Source organism: Fistularia commersonii, chromosome 4 (assembly GCF_037954325.1).
Source record: "Fistularia commersonii isolate RoL2024-O1a breed Wild chromosome 4, RoL_Fcom_v1.0, whole genome shotgun sequence".
In the NCBI taxonomy this organism is placed as follows: Eukaryota; Metazoa; Chordata; class Actinopteri; order Syngnathiformes; family Fistulariidae; genus Fistularia; species Fistularia commersonii.
Genome location: NC_141287.1, coordinates 5,166,984 through 5,183,723, shown reverse-complemented (window position 1 = coordinate 5,183,723; position 16,740 = coordinate 5,166,984). Strand labels below are relative to the sequence as shown.

Below are 16,740 nucleotides of genomic sequence, written 5' to 3'. Positions count from 1 at the left end.
CCTTGACTATGTCACACACACACACACACACACACACACACACACACAAGCACAAGCACACGCACACACACACACACACACCCACACACACACACACACACACACACACCAGGACACGCACACGCACACACACACACACACACACACACACACACCAGGACACACACTTTTTTCAAAGAACAATGTTTTAATAAAAAAAAAAAAGGGTGAAGCTGTAAAAAAATAATTTTATAAGACGTTACATATGTGTTTTCATTTTTGTTCGCTTTTAATTCAGTCTAAGAATATGAGCCTTGTAAAGGCTGTAGTTGTCATTATTTTTATTTACTTTTTCATATTTTGCAATTTTATCAGTAGAAAACCAAGAATAATAACTCAGAAGTATAATCTTCTCTCCTGAGGTGATATATTCATGAAAGCCTTGGTGCTGCCTGAGCAGGCTGGCTAGGAAACAGACAAAGTACAATTCCCTTGGACCACCTAAGATTACCTAGGAATAATTAAAAAAAGCGTCTAACAATATTTGAATATAAAAAAATGGGTTGTATATGTACCCTATGTCAGGCATCAATAATCAGCTATAAAAATGGTGTGAGAACAGCGATCATATCTCTACTTTCCAAGAGGCGTCATCTCTGTGGGCTGTTATCAGTGCTAATAATTAATAATAGGTCACTGTCATTGCATGTTAAAGGCGCAGGCTTTAGAGCAGAAAAAGCCATGGCTCGGTGGTTTAAACGCCCAAAATGTTATTGTGAGGTGTGAGAGTTTAGTTTTATTTCTCACAAACATTTTGGGATTACTGTGCTGTTGATTTTGCATTCTGCCCTGCCATTTGGATAATTTCTGTCACTATAAGCCTGCGATTGTCATTTATTCCATTTAGTGTTTCAAGACTCAGCCACTCTTAGCTTCCTGTGCGCCCTCAGTTTAGTACAAAGTGGGTGTGTGGGTGTGTGAGATTAGTCCTCCAGCGCTTTTTGAAAGGAGACTTTTTGGACCATTTTTCCAAAAAATCTTAATTCTCACGCTTCGTACATGGTGCTTCAACAGAGGCCTGACATTAAAACAGCTGGATGCAACGGTAAGTGTTTTTCCTCTTCAGGTGAGATAAAGGTAATGGCACGGATGGCGAGTGGTGAAGATAGAAGAAAAAGAAAAGGGGAAATAGTGGCAGATGGAGTGTGCAGAGCGGCTTTCGCGTTCCAACTTCCTGCAGCTCCCACATCTTTACGCCAGTCATTAGACCATATGTCTTACAAATGGATGGGACTACCGCTTGGTGTTTGTCAGCCGTCTGATTTGTGGAGTTTAGACTGGCGTTGAATTACCCTCTGTTTGTGTGTGTTTACATCTCTGAGTGGGACTTATTGTTTATAGGTGTGTTTGTTGTCATGTCCTCCTCTTCCATTTCTTTGGGAGTGTCTGCATTTTTGCCCTCCAATCTTTTCTTCAGCCCTCAGTATGTATTTGTTATGTCTAGAACGTGTAATAATGTGGAATTTGATAGTGGCTTATCAACAGAAAAAAACAACAAAAGAAACAAGGATAGTCCCAGAATCAAAGATTATGGGGGGGAAAAAAACTGAACAGAATGTTTTTTTCTCCTTATATCTGATGATGATGAGGGCGTCTGAAATTGTTCTCGCCATTTTCAAAATCACACTGAGATGTCACTATGGATTTTAAATAGCTATTTGGCATTAGTTGGAATTGAATTATTGTGAAAACAAGCCAATTCACTGCCTTTGAACAGCTTTTGGAGAAGAAACGTGTTCCCACTGAGAGATAATGGGTTTATTTGAATGTTTGATAGGTTCACAGAGCTATTAAAGTGTTTACAGGGGCCTGCTGGGGTTACCTGTCCCACCTTTTAACCATAAAAGTTTATATATTTTTTGCTTGTGTCCATTTATGTAAAGACATGTACAGTGACTTATCTGGGTTAGAGTACTCGAGATGGGATGTCCTCATACGGGGACCCGTACTTGTGAGAGAGAGAGGAATCCAGAGGAGATTGTTTAGCTGAACTTAACGGCCGTTGCCCAGAAACGCAATACATTGGGAAACATCTCATGACCCTCTTCCTTATCTAAGACATTAAAATTGTCTCCATAGCAGATATGTAATAGTTCCCCTTATCACTTCTTTATTAACAACTTTAACTATCACACACCTTATTCAGCAAGTGAAGACAGATTTAGGATAGTCGATAACAATCTCAGTGTATATAGTAAACGCTGATATCTGTTGTGTAAAGGCAGTAACTTATGAAGTACTTGATAATGTACTATCGTACGGTCTACAAATTGTACCCATATTTGTTCGAAAGACCGAACCGTGTTGCTCAACCCGGCCATAATAATTGCATGAAACAAACGAGTGTTTATCAGATTGTGGCAGTGAACATCGAATTGTGCGGCCAAGTCAGTGTTTACACCAAAGCTCTAGTGTACATTGGAAAAACAAAACGTTGAAATAGAAAGAATTGGGGATAATTAATGGGTAACAATTAATCAACTGATCCATCATTTTGGAGAAACACGTATCTGCAGATTTTTCTTTCAGTCGTTATTTTGCAATCAAGCAAAAAAGCTTCATGGTACAAAATACGGATATGAGAGCTGAATTACTGACAGATGTTTAATTGCAAGTAAAATAAAATTTTGTTTTCCAGGGTTAAGCTGTCACTCTGGTTCGGACAAAACCAGTGGAGACATTTTGACCTGGGAATCATCGAGAGACATGTTCAGATTAGTAAAGTGCGTTTTCCAACGCTATTCAGTTTGCTCTTTTGTCACAACAGCACTTTATTTTACTGAAAATTGCAAAAACATAATCCTCTATGGACATTCGTCCTCTATGGACACTCTAGAATGGACTCTTGCTGCACACCTCAAATGTTTGAGAGCCCGACACCATCCCTCCATGAGAATGAAAGCTACGTGTACAAGAAAAGGCTTGTAAGCCTCACCACTGCTCTGCAGGGAATAGTCAGGCCCCATCACTTATGTAAAGTCCCAAAAATTTTAGCTCTAAAAACACAAAAATGCACTTTTTGCTTAATTTGACTGCACTGACATTGTTTACCCTTTAACAGGCATTTCTCCCGCTGAGGGGGAACATCTTATTCCTGCAAAAAATTCTTTATCTCTGGGGTTAAATACCAAATGAAATGCAATTGAAGCAGGATGTGTTGGGAGATCAGACGATGCTGGAAAACTGTACGTACCTGCGATAGTGTGTGTGTGGGTGTCCTAGGTTAGATGGTGAGATGTCGGAAGGCCAGGTCTTGATAGGGATCGTCCATAGCCAGGGAGCGTTGACAGGTTAGAACCTGTCCATGATAAAGACATTCCCTGCAGGATTATTTCTGACAAAGACGGGAGAGCCTTAAATTTATATCGCCTTGGTTTTGAAGGTCCTTTCCAATAGCAGTGACACTAACTGGCAGGTTAGCTGGCTGCAAATAGCTGCCATAAATTTCTTTGTTCTTTATTGTACCTACAACATTGCAAGCGGTTAGATTTATTTGCAAAGGCTCGCTTTTTCTAAGCAAGACTTGCTCTGTGAATTATAGCCACCGCTGTACCCACACTTCAACCCATTGCATTCCAATAAGTGTAACTCGTAATGTGTAATATAGCGGTTATGCTTTTTTTCATTTTTTAAACACCTTGCAACACCACCGGTCCTCATTTGAGGACGTTACATCTTGCGTTTTCTACACCCTGTACCTTCTTGAAGTTATACTTATTGTGCTATTAACTACCATAACTTTATTTGTTATGGTTTAACTTTATTTATAATGCACTCTGAAAAGTAACAGTTTTTACAAAGTGTTGAAAAAAGTAATGACATAATGCAATAAAATACAGGAAATTATGTTATTATATAATAATTATTTTGATGCTCATACATGTTTGATACTAATGACATGCTACTTGTAAAGTGATTTCATTGCATATTGTCAGTTTGCCACTTTTTTCAAAAATATTGTTGCAATTTTTCAGAGTGGATTTTTTTTTTAAAGTGAGTGTCATTTTGAAAAAAAAAAAAAAAAAATCGGTCATATGAGAGGGATGCCTCTCCGTCACTGAAGCTATGGGTTCCCCGGATTTGGTGGGAGCTTATGAATCACTCCGCTTGGACCTTCTGTCATTTTTCCACCCGCACACCACGCCGCTAACTTCATTTCCATATGCTAATAGAAAATAACCTCCCCGTGCTTGATTTTTTTTTATTTCCCCCTTCATTGCTCCGCTGATCGTTTCTTATCTCCGTTTCTCCTCCTCTCAGTCACACACACTGGCAGATATTGTCGAGGGGCTCGTATGTAAATAAAAGCAGTCCATTTGGCCTGGACAAGCTGGCTGCTCTTTGATACTTTGGCGCGTGTCCCCCGTCTGGCCTGGCAGAGTTTCGAATGCCATTACCCTGTATTAGACATTTGGCTGACACTCCTCTATCAGGAGACACCAGGCAGCACACAGTAGATGTTGATGGGGTCCGCCCACATTTTCATTTTTCATTTTCAGATGCACACACACACACACACACACACACACACACACACACACACACACACACACACACACAAAGTAAAATCTGACAAGGTTATGAAAAACATATCCTTGAAAATGACTAATAGTCCATTATTTACTTAACAAGCAGATACAAACTAAACATAACTTGACCTCTTGGGATGGGATCTTTTGTTTGTTATGCTTTTTGTAATTCCTCCTCGCCATTTGGAATCCAAAGGACTGAAGTACATATACTTACATACATATGCATTGTCTTTGAACACAAAGTTGGTGTGCAAATGTTGCTCAAATGTTTTATTTCATGTATAATAGTTACACCACTTATATTAAGTGTTTACTTTTGGTCTTACTACTCAAAGCTCCCACGTAACTTGTTACGACTGATAACTTGGTTTTAACATTTGCTTCTATAGAAATCCACAAACGTCGCTGCAACAATTTCGTAACGGTTTCCCAAAATTGTTTACTTTTACCGCCACTACATCGCTATATATTAGGACAACAATCTATGTAGTATGAAAAATTGGGCACAGAGAACTCAGAGGGATATGTCCTTTGAGGAATTGGGGTCCTCTCATGAGGCAGGTATTTTGAATGGGCAATTTCTTTATGAGGATGAATCGAGAATGAAACAGTGACGTTTTCATGGAAATATTCAAGTGATTCAAAGCATTTTAAAGTAGATTGAAAGAACTTATATCCTGTCTATTTCTTATGTCTTCTAAGACTCCTTTTCTCTGGCTGGAGCTCCTCTGGGGGTCTGGAAGAGGATGGAGAGAGGGGGGGAGAGTCCAATCAACCAGGACAGTCCTGAGAGGAGAGGAGGCAGCCCAGACCTCAGCGGCCTCCCCCCGCCGGGGAAGAAGGGCAGACTGGAGCTAAATGGGAGTCCCACGGGGCCCCGCGTACGCCACAATGGAGCTCCGTTCAGACCCCTTGGAGGTAAGCAAGAGGCATGCCGGTGGGAGAGCGGAGCGCTTTCCACTCTATTAATCTACAAGCCTGCCGGGAACTGTATAATACAGGCTTACCAAATAAAGGTGATTGCGCCGTATAAACAAGATTTACACAACTCACTCCGGGGTTATCGATCCCTGCATTCATTGTGAAAGTTATTTCTTATTTATGTGGGGGTCCATGCGTGCCTGCACGTATACCCCCCCCCCCGCCTGGATGTTTGACAAATATTCCACTATTTTATTTGGCAGGGGTGGTATTTGTTTTCCCAATATCATCCCGTTCATTGACAGCAGATTTTCCCGGTTGATTTTTTGCGCTGATAATAGGCTCTTTAAACGGTGAATAGATTAAAAGTCAGCGGGAAAGAGGTCAGAATCGACTGCAGGAAGAGGAGCGGGAGAGTTTGAATGGATGTGTGACAGAAAAACGTCAAGGAGCGGACGAAGAGACAGAGGGAGGAGAGAGGAAGGGGTTTTTGTGCAAAATGAGGTGGCTGGCCAGTAATAATGACACGGTGTCTGTGAAGACAGGAAACTCAACGTGTCTTGCCCAAACCACACTTCTGCCACAAGGAGGGGGCCACACACACACACACACACACACACACACACACACACACACACACACACACACACACAAACATATATCTTATTCTAATATTCCCATACATATTAGTGGGATTAGAGGTTTGAGGGCAACATCACATGATCCAAACCAGATCATACAGAGAGCAGGCAAATCACAGGATATAAGAGAAGACAGACTGAGGTGGTGAAAAGGGATCAAGTGAAATACATTGGGAGGAGGAGAGAGAGAGAGAGAGAGAGAGAGAGAGAGAGAGAGAGAGAGAGAGAGAGAGAGAGAGAGAGAGAGAGAGAGAGAGAGAGAGAGAGAGGAGTGCTGGTCGAAGGGAGCCGCTCTGTGTTGACAGTTATATTTCCCTGTTGGGGAAAATTCACTTACTTGAATTGGCACGGTGCTCCAGTGTGTAATTCACTCCATGAGAGCCTGGAGGACTGGAAGCAGAGTGATTAATGAGCAGGAAATAGAAATATAGGAATTGACTGATTAAAACAATGAGCAGGATGGATCTCGGGGGGGTGGGCTCTGGGGGTGACGCTGTATGCACCTCATGTGTTTGTATGGGTAAGCGTCGTAAGTGGGGTAAGTGTGTGTGTGTGTATGTGCAGATGTAGATGCGTTTGGTGCCGTGTGGTAAAACACACCGCCATGCTGGATTATTAGAGCTGGGACACTGCCTAATGCTAGCACTCCATCATTTGTTCAAAGAGGTTTAATCAATCGCCAGTTGACAGGTGGTACGAAAACAAAAGCCTTTCAGGGGAAAAAAAATGATATCAGAAAGGAAGGAGTGATATTAGTGGTGGCAGCCAAAAGGTGATGTTGGGTAGGAATCTGTCGATTGGATACTTCCTGTAACCACATTGGACAAGTGCTTTTCTCCACTGAAATGTGAAGGGGGTTTCATTAATAAGATGATGAAGTGAGAAATAAAGCCACCGTTTTCTGGATTAAAAAGTTAATAGCAGAGGCAGTCTGCTGGACCTTGAGTGCAAACGTGTATCTTTCTCACTTAATCAAACTGAAAAGCTTTGCAAGGACTGATGGGAGAGGGAACTGACTGACAGATGTTTTACTGTAAGTAAAATAAAATTGCAATCAATAATGTATCATTGTTCTGTTCTGGTCAACTTGAGTCCTGCTTATAAGGTGGCGAATTTTGATTTACACTCAAAAGTTTTTTGATTTGGTTCACAAAAATAGTTTGAGATTTGTTTTTCAACGTTTTATCTTTATCTTTTAAACAAAAAAAAAACAGTTTTAATAACTTACCTTACATCCTTTCGGTTGAGACACTTGATTGCACAATAATGACTCACAACTGGATTTGCGATTCTTATGTTTATTTTAGGACACTGGCAGTAATGGGTGAAGATCATGTCAGGAAATTTCACCTGGGAAAAAAAAAAAAAAAAGGAAAATTGAACACATGTAATATACAACGTAAACAAGTTGCTTCTCATGTTAAAGGAATCAATAGTGGCTGTGTTTAGTCCCTTTTCGTTGGGAAAAATTATTCTCCAAAGATTTAAACAAAAAGAATGAGACTTAGCTTTACCTTCCAAGACTTAATCACTTCTTTAGATTTGTGATGACAGATCTTGTGACCTCTTGTGACGATGAGTCTCATTTACCCTTCGCCTCTACAATACTCAATCATCCACAAACGCCTTTCCTAACAGATAATTAAGATAAAGTTGTAGCCAATGCAGGAAGCAGCACTTACATGTTTCCGTTAATTCATAGTAAATGAATTAATCATTTAACATAAATATACCAGGAACTGGCAGGCGTTACTGAAACAGAGCCAGAGCCCCATCTCCGGTCGACATAGAAACACACAGAACTCAACTTGGTAAATCATAGGACACTTGACTCAGTGCAAATGCAAGGTTTGTGAGGGCTATGTTTGTATTATGTTTACCAAAGTAAAATTTGGATGTTAAACCAGAGACAAAAATATACAAAGACACACTTAATATAGTCAAACCTATATGACATCTGTTATGTGCAGGCAGGCGGCGATCTGACTCGAGCATCGTGACCATTGAACACAAGGGGGTAGCGGTACAGCCTTGGCGTATCACCTACAGGGGAAATTCAGCTTAGAGATCCACATAAATGGATTTACCATTTGACGGCATCCGATGTCATGTTACATTACGCAAGTTGCTGGGATTGTTCGGCTGAACCTAAGTGGATGACTGCCGTCATTAGGCTTATACTGAACAGATCATAAAGAGGCTGCTTTCCATCTGACTCCTGGCAAGGAAACATATTTCCAAAGTTTTGGTCTAGTTCTATAACCTTCATTTTATTGTTCATTGTTGAAATATGCTTATTCTATTTCACTTATATGAGATGTAACATTTAAAAGAGTATATTTAGCTGTAGCAACTTTGAATACCTTGGCTTTCTTTTTAAAGTTATTACTCATTTATATTTGCTTAACGTAGGCGACCGAAACAGTGGAAATATAAATTTACTCAGATTTTGCCCTTTACCTTGTTAGACAGACAATGCCATTTCATTCTGACCCACGTCTCACAAACTGATCAAAACTTCCAACACTGGCATGCAATTTTTGAGAAACAAACATTTTCCTGACTCAAAACCTTTGAGACGTATTAAGATTTGACGTCAGTGCTGATGTATAAATAATAAGCAACATTTGGTCTCATTTGGTTCTTAACAGTCTGCCAGAAGCTGCATTATTATCTGTTCTGATGCCATTAATCCGTAGAGCATCAACTTCGATCAATAATTTTATGACCGAATGAGCACTTCGTGTTTTTGAAGTTTCCTCATGCTTGCTGTGTTCAAACGAAAGGCTGCTTCCCCTGTCATGACATTCATGTCAGGAAGTTAATACTTTTCTCAGGGGCCCGGCCCGGGCCCTAGATGGTCCCTGGGCGTGGCATGTGGCTGCCCACAGCTCTGTAGGGGATGGGTTACACACAGAGGATGAATTTCATTGTGATGTGTGACTGAAAATAAAGACTTTCTTCTTTCTCCTTCCTCTAAACTGTTGTGATAGCAGACAATAAAAACCAGACCACCTCGTTTTCTCTCCCCCTTCATCTCCACCGACAGGGCTGATGATTCCGGTCTTCTGCGTGGTGGAGCAGTCCGACGGCGGGATTCAGATGGAGGGATGTGAGGGGAGAGAGGAGCATGCGGAGTTCGTTCTGGTCAGGAAAGATATTCTCTTCTCTCAGCTGGTGGAGACGGCTCTGCTGGCCCTTGGCTACTCCCACAGCTCCGCCGCACAAGCCCACGGTCAGTCACACAGAGGCTACACCGTCATTGTATCAGCCGTGTCACGAGCCTTCATCCTTCTATTCCGAATTAATACCAAAGACTTTTTAAACGGGAACTCCAACCTTCTTCTGAACCAGAAAAACAAAATATTTTCCTCAAACCGGCTTCTCTGTAAAACCACTGATTCTGCTACTGCGGTAATAAGCTGAGATAAAAAAGCGGCCCAGAAACACTAAAACTTTGCAGATTATCATTGCAGACAACCAACCAGAACCACATGAGAACAAGCAGAGTAAAAGTTCTCTTCTAATCTTGTTAAAACACCATAATTAAAGTGAAATGCACTGCCTTTGTTACTTAGCATGAGCAGTGTAGCTCTGAATTAAATACCACACGGCTCATGGGTTAACAATGATCTTTGAAAGGAGACGTCCCACTAATCAGCGGTTTGCGAACGAAACTGGATGCGAGGTCACGGATTTAGAGCAGACACTGTCCTGTCACAGCAGCAATGAGCACAAGAATGCTTCAAACACACAACTGAGACGCAGCCGAAGCCTGCAAAACTCATTAAATACACAACAAAGAGCCGGTCAGGAATGCCTCTGCCAGAATAAAAAAAAACACACAAAAAAATGACATCGTGCCTGGATATGAGTTTGTGTGTGTGTGTCTGCATGTAAGTGTTTATGAAGCATAGGACAAGAAAAACTGTAATTTATTGCTGAACACATGGTAGTCATCTGCAAAAGGACAGTGCCATTTACTGTTGCTTTTTCTCAAGTATGCAGAAAATTCCATGTGGGGAAATTGCCTCAAATCGATACAAATGGCAATACCGGAGTGACAGCAAGCAACACTACTATTTCAAGCAACTAAGAATGTTGGGAGACCCCCATCTGTTTGAAATTTCTCCTGAGTGGATGTGTGTGCTGTCGCCAACAGATCTTGTTGGATTTCAAATTTGCAGATTCACGAGGAGGCACGCAATTTGCGAGAGATCGCTGGCTAGCTGTTTTGTTGTTTCCCTCCCGTAAACAAAGCGCCGCAGGTAATCCCTTTACTGCCTCAAGGCCAGCGGCTCTTATCAGGCTGTGAGCCCACCTGAAGACCTTTGTTTTCTCCTATGCAGCAGAGCACGGTGTCGATACTCAGGGCTCAGGCTCGTAAAAGATGTGTTGTTAGGCTGTGCGTTCCATTCAATCATATTCACATATAAATCATTTAGCCTGTATACCTTACTTGGCATGATATTGTTGTTAACAATCATGTTATTTTCACATGAACGATCATTTGGTGAACTATTATATTAATGTACTTATTGATGCAACATTTAAATTTATGTTCGGTGGATTCAGTTGACGTTTGATCATGGGAGCTGCTGTGGGGAAAAAATTGACTATTTGTCACCTTAAAGGTCAGCACAGCATTCAAAAATGCAAGCAAAAATACACAACTGGAAATTATTGGAAGTTTGATTAAAAAAGAAAAAGAGAGTGATACTGAAAATTGCTTTATAAAATCCATTAATATTTTCCCCAAAATATCAAACCTAAAGATAAAATAATAAGATAACAATATCAAACCTTAAAGTAATTTTTCCCAAAAAAGCCACAAAAAACTCCTATTGAGAAGAGGAGGAATTGCTAACATCACATTCATTTTTGTTTTATTATTATTGTTTCTTTGTAGTTTGTGACAGCCAAAAAATTCTTACTGTACTCATTGAGAAAACACCAGTCCACCACATCTGGAGTAATGAGTAATTCTTGTGCTTTGCCTTTGAGAGCAAGCTAGGCTTTTCATTTTTTGTTATTATTATTTCTTTTTATACTGCACCCTAAACTCCCGAAAGTGTGCAACCATTATTATTATTGTCAGATTTAAAAATGCGCTCTTTTCCCATTTAAACAGTTTCTGTCGACTTAAACTCATTTAATCTGTTTTATACTCAAACTGAAACCAAAGTATCATAGAGGTTCCCCAATACCTCCAAGAGATCTTTCCCAAATTTTGTGAGAGCCATGTTTTTATTTTTTAAATCCTTCATCTTTTGTGTTTGCTTTACTAACTTAAAAATAACCAGAAAACACCAATTCACAAATATTCGTAAACAAAATAAGAGATCACCTAAATGTTTTCTTGAATATAACTAAGAAAAAAAAAGTGTACAATTTAATTATGTATGTTGCAAATCTTGGTAAATGTATCTGATTGAAAATAAGCATAGATGCACATCAGTTATTTATACAAAATGTATTATTTTCTATCAAAATATAAGTGCTTTTAGAAAACAATACATAAAATGAAAGGTTATAGCTTGTTTACATTTTCAAAATTGTACCAAGAGCTGGACTTTTTATTGAAATCCTGTTTACCCAATATCTGATGATCTGATCCATCTGTGGTGTCTTTTCCCCTTGATTGAAGGTTAAGATGTGGATAAACTGAAAGCAGAGCGGTAGGCAAACTAAGAAAAAAAGGGCCAACTACAAACTAAAAATGGAGTATTTATTTTGAAAAAAATGAAACAAAGGCTGAAATTAGCCCGGAGTCATGCAACAGAAAGAGCAAAAAATCAAAAAAAGTTTGAGATGTGGGGAATTCACATAGTTTTCATCCGTGGAGCTACTGCTGACTCACAGTTTTCTATGGTCTCATTCACACACACACACACACACACACACACACACACACACACACACACACACACACACACACACACACACACACACACACACAGCCCAGTTAATGTGAATTCAGTGGAATATAATTTACTACTGAGCAGTTTCTCATCTGTACCTCACCAAGTAGAACACCTGCATTCGTCAGTGGTGAAGGAAATAACGGCATAAACACTCGCCAAAACACTCTTTGACAACCCGAAGCATAAACTGCTGGGCTGATGAAAGCAGTGGGTTTTCATTCGTATAACAGGACCGATACGTGAATATGAATGGACTGACAGTGATATTTCACAAAGAGGAAGAGGCCTGGCAAAAAGGGAGACGACTCCAATTTGACTTTTAATACGTTGCAGATGATCACGTCCAACCTGCTGCAGGGAAAATGGACAGGAGTCAATTTGCTGGCCTTGAATATTCATTTCAAATTGACATCCAAACTCCTCTGGACGGCTCATTGTTTCCAGGACAGTTTAGTGTTCTGGTTCTTTCCCAGATAACTGATACTGAATCGCACAAGTCCCAGGAGTGTGACGACCCTCTGAAATACAGAGAAAATTCCTCCTCAGTATAGTGAATGAATTCTGCAAATTTCTGTACCATAAAGATTATGCAGTAATTTTAATCCCGCAATCTCTCATACCTGTGTACCCTACACACACACACACACACACACACACACACACACACACACACACACACACACACACACACACACACACATACACAGACACACAGACACACACACACACACACAGACACACACAGACACACACACACACACACACACACACACACACACACATACACACACACACAGACACACACACACACAGACACACACAGACACACACAGACACACACACACACACACACACACACACACACACACCCATGCACACATGGAGAGTTTACTACCATGAGCATGTATCCATGATGATGTCTTGTCAAAGCAGAAGGCAAACACTGAACTTAGGTCATTAACTTCCTGGTTCAGAAACTTATTTTTTCTTTATTGGCATGAAATATAAAAAGATAAAAAGATACCTGTAATACAACTATTATAAGAAATATTTAAATTGGTTAAAAAAAGGTTTCCCCCCCAAATTATTCAATATAAAGATAATTGTGACATAAATATCAGCAATAAATGCCATGAGAATAATTATCTAAAAAATAACAGTAATCAATCCTTTCTGCTTAAAGCAGAATAAATTACCCCAAAGCACATATATATTTATCTTATTATTATTGTTATTTTTTGACCGCGTGGTCAAAGACAAAAATGTATGTATGCAAACTACTGTCAATCACTAAACCAAAGTGATGCTCCTGAAACTGTCACTTTATTGACTGGAAACAAAAAATGGTTGTTGTATTATAACCATTACCAGAAATACTGAAATTGGTAAAAATATAGATTTAAAATAATTATCATTTTTCAAAAGATAACCAAAATAAAGAAAAATGTGTAACAACTAGCATCAATAAAAAATGTCATAAATAAATCCTATCAAAGCAGAAGAATGGAACTAAATACATATACATTTGTATTTACTATTACTTTCGTGATTGTGCCGTCAAACAACTGATGCACAAAAGTGAATGTGAGCAATCTAGTGCCAAATACTAAACCAAGGTGATTGACCTCCTGGCTCTGAAACTGTCTCTTTCTTGACGGGAAATAAAAAAAAAAGATACCTGTTATGCAACCACATTTCATCCATCAGTTCTTTGGCAATTTTTGGCATATCGAGACTGAGGGACGAGACGAGTTCACCAATTGCACAATGATTTTACCCACTTTCGCCAAAAAGGAAAGGGAAGAATATAAAGGACTGTAAGCGTGGAGTCAAACACAGAATTCCCCACGGGGAGACAGCTTGATCTTGATCTCAACTGAACAAAATAGGATCACATGTTAAATCCCTAAAATTAAAGCAACACAAAACAAGGCCCAAGGACTATTTTGAAAGATAAAAGAGCTTATAATTAACCCGACTTACTGTTGCTTAAATAAAAAAGCCAAGTTACACTCTATTTATTCACTCAAGCTCCTAAACCTTGATTTCAACCCAGCGTCTTTTAGGCGTCAGTCCTTCCGGTAAACACAAAAGGAAACAAAAACATTTTTGCACGTTTTAGTTGTAAAAGTTCAGAAATACGATTGACAGATTTTAGGGAGAGCTGGCAGAGAAAGCAACACCTTAGGGTTTCACATGATGGCCATTAGTGGCACTTTTTAACCTTGCTGTTTTGGTCTTTCTCACTGCGCCTGGGAACACTGAGCCACGCTGGTGTCCACATCAATGTTCTCTTCTCCAAAATACCAGGGGATTCAAAGGCCAGACATCACAACTACACACAAACATAACCCGATCACAGTTCACTTACACACACACGCACACACACATTATACACTCACATAAACTTTATCTAACCCGCACTGAGGTCCTTTTGCACATGCTCCTCCCACTCCGATTTACAAACACTCAGCGTAGAATGCATCCACACAGTTTCACAGACAAAATAGACATCCCCCCAGCTTCTCTCAAATGAATACTTTTTGTTTTTTAAAACAAGCGTTTATGTTAAATGAATAATTTCTGGCTTAAATTATACATTTTTTCCCCTGCGGTCCACAACCAAAATTACACAGAGTCCCAGCTATTTTCTCCCTGTTTGAATTGTGTCCTGCATTCTTGTGTCCCAGTCATGTATTTAAAGTCCCAGCTCAGGACCACGGCCTTTCTTTAATTAGCTTAGGCCAGTAATTAACTGGGAGATATTGTTTATTTCAATTATAAGGGTCTGAAGGCTTTTATAGAATGGATGGGCACAGACCTGTACTTTACGTCTTCAGTTGGTGAACAGTTAACAGTGGTCAGCGAGAGGGAGACGGCATTGTTGCAGTGCCACGTCTAACATGCCACCAAGGGTCACCGCTGCAGCCCTTCCCTGAACTGCAAGAGTACTCATCATTTATTGTCTTGGCCCTTGGATTTATTTGCCTCTTGGACCAGTTTGGCATCTATATTCATATTCAACCGCCTGAGACCCCAAGTTTTGCTTTATCATCTTTGCGTTATTTTGTGTCAGCGGGCCCGGAATCAGAATTTTTTTTTTAACAAGCAAAATGTCCTATTCTGGGGACAATATTACTGATAAACAAACCCCTATTGGGTAATGTGTATGTTTGCGTATGGCGGTGTGTCACAGGGTGTTAAAGTGGTTGTCCTTGGAACTGAATACTTCAATTCCCTGCTCCTCCAAGCCTGTTGAAGTGGTGGCGAGCAAGACATTCAACCCCTATCTGGTGCCGCTAAGGGGCTGCATACTGCTCATGGTTCATCCAGGATGGGTTAAATGCACTGTGGAATTTCCTGCATAAAGTATGATACCTTACAAAAAAAAGGTTTACCATAAAAGTGGCTGTTTTTTGTACGTTTACTGCTTTTGCAGTGACAACTGCCATTTCCCCATGATCCCCAATGTCTACTTTGCTATTTATTTGTTCATTGATGATACATCAGTCAAACGTGTGGATGAATCTCATTGAGATTAGATTTAAATTCACCTGCCAGAAACTCTCTCTATATATCTTAAAATGTGTCAGATCAATGGGAATTAATTAATTTTTTTTTTACATCACATTGGCCCTCCCCCCATTTTTCACATATAGAATACAGAATACAGTCATTTGGAAGATGTTTTTATTCAAAGCAACTTACATTGAAGTTTCCAGGGATTGACCCTGATACATGCAAAACATGCGCTCTACCACAGAGCTACATGTTCATCCTTTTAAAGTATATCACACTGACAGTGATATTTATTATTGGACAACAGGGTGAGGCAGTCTCAACGTACTCCCAACGTGCTCCCAATGCGCAATCTTGTTGAGGTTCCAAGTAGCCCTTTATGTTTGTGCAGCGTCTTTGACCATTACATTGGATCCCAGCGAGGGACAATAGGATTACTGAGTGTGCGCGCTTGCAGACATCTGCGCATGGGTGCCTGCACGAGTACCGAAGACGAGTCGGGGACGTGAGTGTCTGTTTGTGTATGGATATGCGTTTATGTGGATGGGCACACACAGACATAAGCCAAGCCACCAGCTGGCCACATAAAAGCGTGTCTCTGGGAGGTGGAATTTTAATGTGGAAATGGGAACAATGATTTCAACTTTTTAAATGTGGACAAGAAGCAGAGCCCATTGAACAGCAGACCAAAAATGATGGATCAATTATTAATGTGGTTGCCATCACACTGCGAGCGTGTGACTGCATGCGTCTGCTGGCATGCGAGGGGAAACATGTACATGTCCACTTTCCTGTGTGTTGTCATGTGTCCTCTGTGAATTTGTGTTTGTCTGCTTATTCACGCATTTGCTTCCGCCCAGCTTGGCATTAGCGCCCCCCCCAGCACTCACACACACACGCACACAAGCACACAAACACACAAACACACAAGCCATTTACGAGAGAAAAAATGACAGGAGGAGAAAAACACAATCAAAATATCTTATTCCGACTCTGTAAATTGCATTGTGTTGCATCTTTTCCTAGTGAAAAACTGATGAAAAGGCTTTAGCAATTGAGATTATGGGATTGTCAAATTTCGTACGCCACATGGGAAATTCCATGTGGCGATTGATGTTTTTATTTGCAACAATGCGGACGCAGTATGTAAAATAGCTGAAATCC

General features: G+C 40.2%; 1 protein-coding gene across 3 annotated transcripts in view; it reads left to right on the top strand.

Moving 5' to 3' along the window:
• Positions 1-16,740, top strand: part of satb2 (SATB homeobox 2) — a 45,367-nt gene that overhangs the window by 3,638 nt on the left and 24,989 nt on the right. For all 3 annotated transcript variants that reach the window (XM_086144823.1, XM_086144822.1, XM_086144821.1), the window contains exons 2-3: positions 5,274-5,489; positions 9,183-9,368. In XM_086144823.1, coding sequence (XP_086000949.1) covers positions 5,318-5,489; positions 9,183-9,368 — 358 coding nt within the window. In that variant the 5' untranslated portion in view covers positions 5,274-5,317. The remainder of the gene's footprint in view (positions 1-5,273; positions 5,490-9,182; positions 9,369-16,740) is intronic.